The sequence below is a fragment of the Corvus cornix genome, chromosome 3 (genome assembly GCF_000738735.6).
Source record: "Corvus cornix cornix isolate S_Up_H32 chromosome 3, ASM73873v5, whole genome shotgun sequence".
In the NCBI taxonomy this organism is placed as follows: Eukaryota; Metazoa; Chordata; class Aves; order Passeriformes; family Corvidae; genus Corvus; species Corvus cornix.
In genome coordinates, this window is record NC_047056.1 from 49760233 (window position 1) to 49762028 (window position 1796).

The window sequence follows — 1796 nt, forward strand, 5'->3', positions numbered from 1 at the left end:
CTCAGAGCAATCTTTGCATGAAGTAATTGCAGGCATGGGGGATACAGTCTCTCCAGCAGAACAAGTGACTGTTGTCTGGATGGCAGTCAGCAAATGAGACTCTCTGAGATGTTTTTGTGCTGAATTCTTAAATCCAGCATGGTCATTGCTGTTGATTGCCTTCAACTCCATAAAAAACATCTCTTGCCATCACCATGTACAGAAGCCTGTCCTTTGTGACCATTTCTGCAGGAATAATTTCTACTGACTGTTTATAAGCATCTTCTCAATGCCAAATCTGGTCACTTCTGCATCAGGAGCTAACTGAGGTGGCATCTGCAGTGAGCAGATCCTCCAGCCAGGTTTTTCTTTCAACAATTTGAAACAGTCCCCAGGGCTAGTCACAGCAGGAGCTGCCTGCAGGAATCTTCAGGGCAGTCCTGGATTTGGAACCAGAGACCTCCTGGTCCAATTAGTCAAATATTCTGCTATGAAGGTGGCTCAGAGTTCAGCCAACTTCTTTGCTGTCTAAGGTCAGTTCTGTGCAGATGCCTTTCTGGGGACTTCCTTGATGACCCAGGAAATAAATACGCTCAGTGCAGCAGCACAGGCATACCCTGATACCCAGCTACAGCACAATAACAAGACAGACTTCTAATTTCACTCTTTTTCCATGTTTATGACCTGAACTCCATAGCTCTTGACACTTGAAACGTTGCAGGAGTCCATGCTCTGGCACTTACTAGTTTGTTAGTGGAGCCACAGCTATGGACTGCCATGCTCCAACACTCTTCCCTTTATGAGCCACTTCCACAAGAACACAGTATTCATTTCCACTACAGTACTGCTGGAGACACGTTTCTTCTAAAATTGATATACGGCAGTTTTCTGGTAGGAAGATATTTCAACAATGAGTAAATGAAGTAGAATGTCGTAAAAATTTTTCACATGAGAGAGTCTATTTTAAAAATTAAGGTCCTCAGAACACTTACATGCTCAGATTTAGTGTTCATTCAAAAGTCAGATTTTTCTTTGTATGGATAATCAGTTTCTCTGACACCTAAAAAGTCCAGAAAATGAAGATATTTAGACATTTATCGTGGTCATCAGTGGTAGAAGTTTCCAGCTCCTCACAGATACTGTAAGACTGCGGCACAGGTATGGAGAAGAAATAAAGGTGCCAGAAAAATATTTTCTTCTTTTTCTTTTTTTTTGCAGGTGATCTGGAACAAAAATTTGAACTGGAAATAAGTCCCCTTTGTAATCAGCAGAAGGATACAATACCAAGCATCCAGATTGGTAAGTAGTAGTTTCATTCTCTTCATGTTTATCTGACTGTGGCACAAGCTCTAAGAGAAACTTTATCCACCACGTGCCGCACTCCGATCCAGTTGTTTTAACAACAAGAGCTGCGGACACAATAAGAGTTAAAAAATATGTTCTAAATTAAAATGTTCAAAAATATACCTATCAAAGCTAAATGTTCAACAGAAAGAAAAAGGAGTCTTTGCATAGGGGAAAAAATACCCATGGGAAAAATTGCAGCCAGTGTGTGTGACTAAACACTGGTTACTTTCTTGTCTGAAATCTCCTCAAAGGGTTGCTTGACTATCACATGCAGATAAAGCCATATCTTGTTGTGTATGCTGGTCAAAAGCTGTGCATTTCAAAATGAATTGATGTTTGTTTGAGAGTTCATTATTTCTTATCAGGGCTTTTGCCACTTGTATTGCTCTGTGCTCTCAAGGCACTCTGTGGGGCAGTGCACTCGTGGAATTATTTGTTGCTCACCAGATGTCCCCTGTGTGTTTCTGCAG

At 41.1% G+C, this 1796-nt stretch overlaps 1 protein-coding gene across 3 annotated transcripts in view; it reads left to right on the forward strand.

Annotated features, from left to right (window-relative positions):
* The window catches only part of PDE7B (phosphodiesterase 7B), a 172074-nt gene that overhangs the window by 165388 nt on the left and 4890 nt on the right, over positions 1-1796 (forward strand). For all 3 annotated transcript variants that reach the window (XM_010399373.4, XM_020583646.2, XM_039568187.1), the window contains one exon: positions 1198-1278. In XM_010399373.4, coding sequence (XP_010397675.2) covers positions 1198-1278 — 81 coding nt within the window. The remainder of the gene's footprint in view (positions 1-1197; positions 1279-1796) is intronic.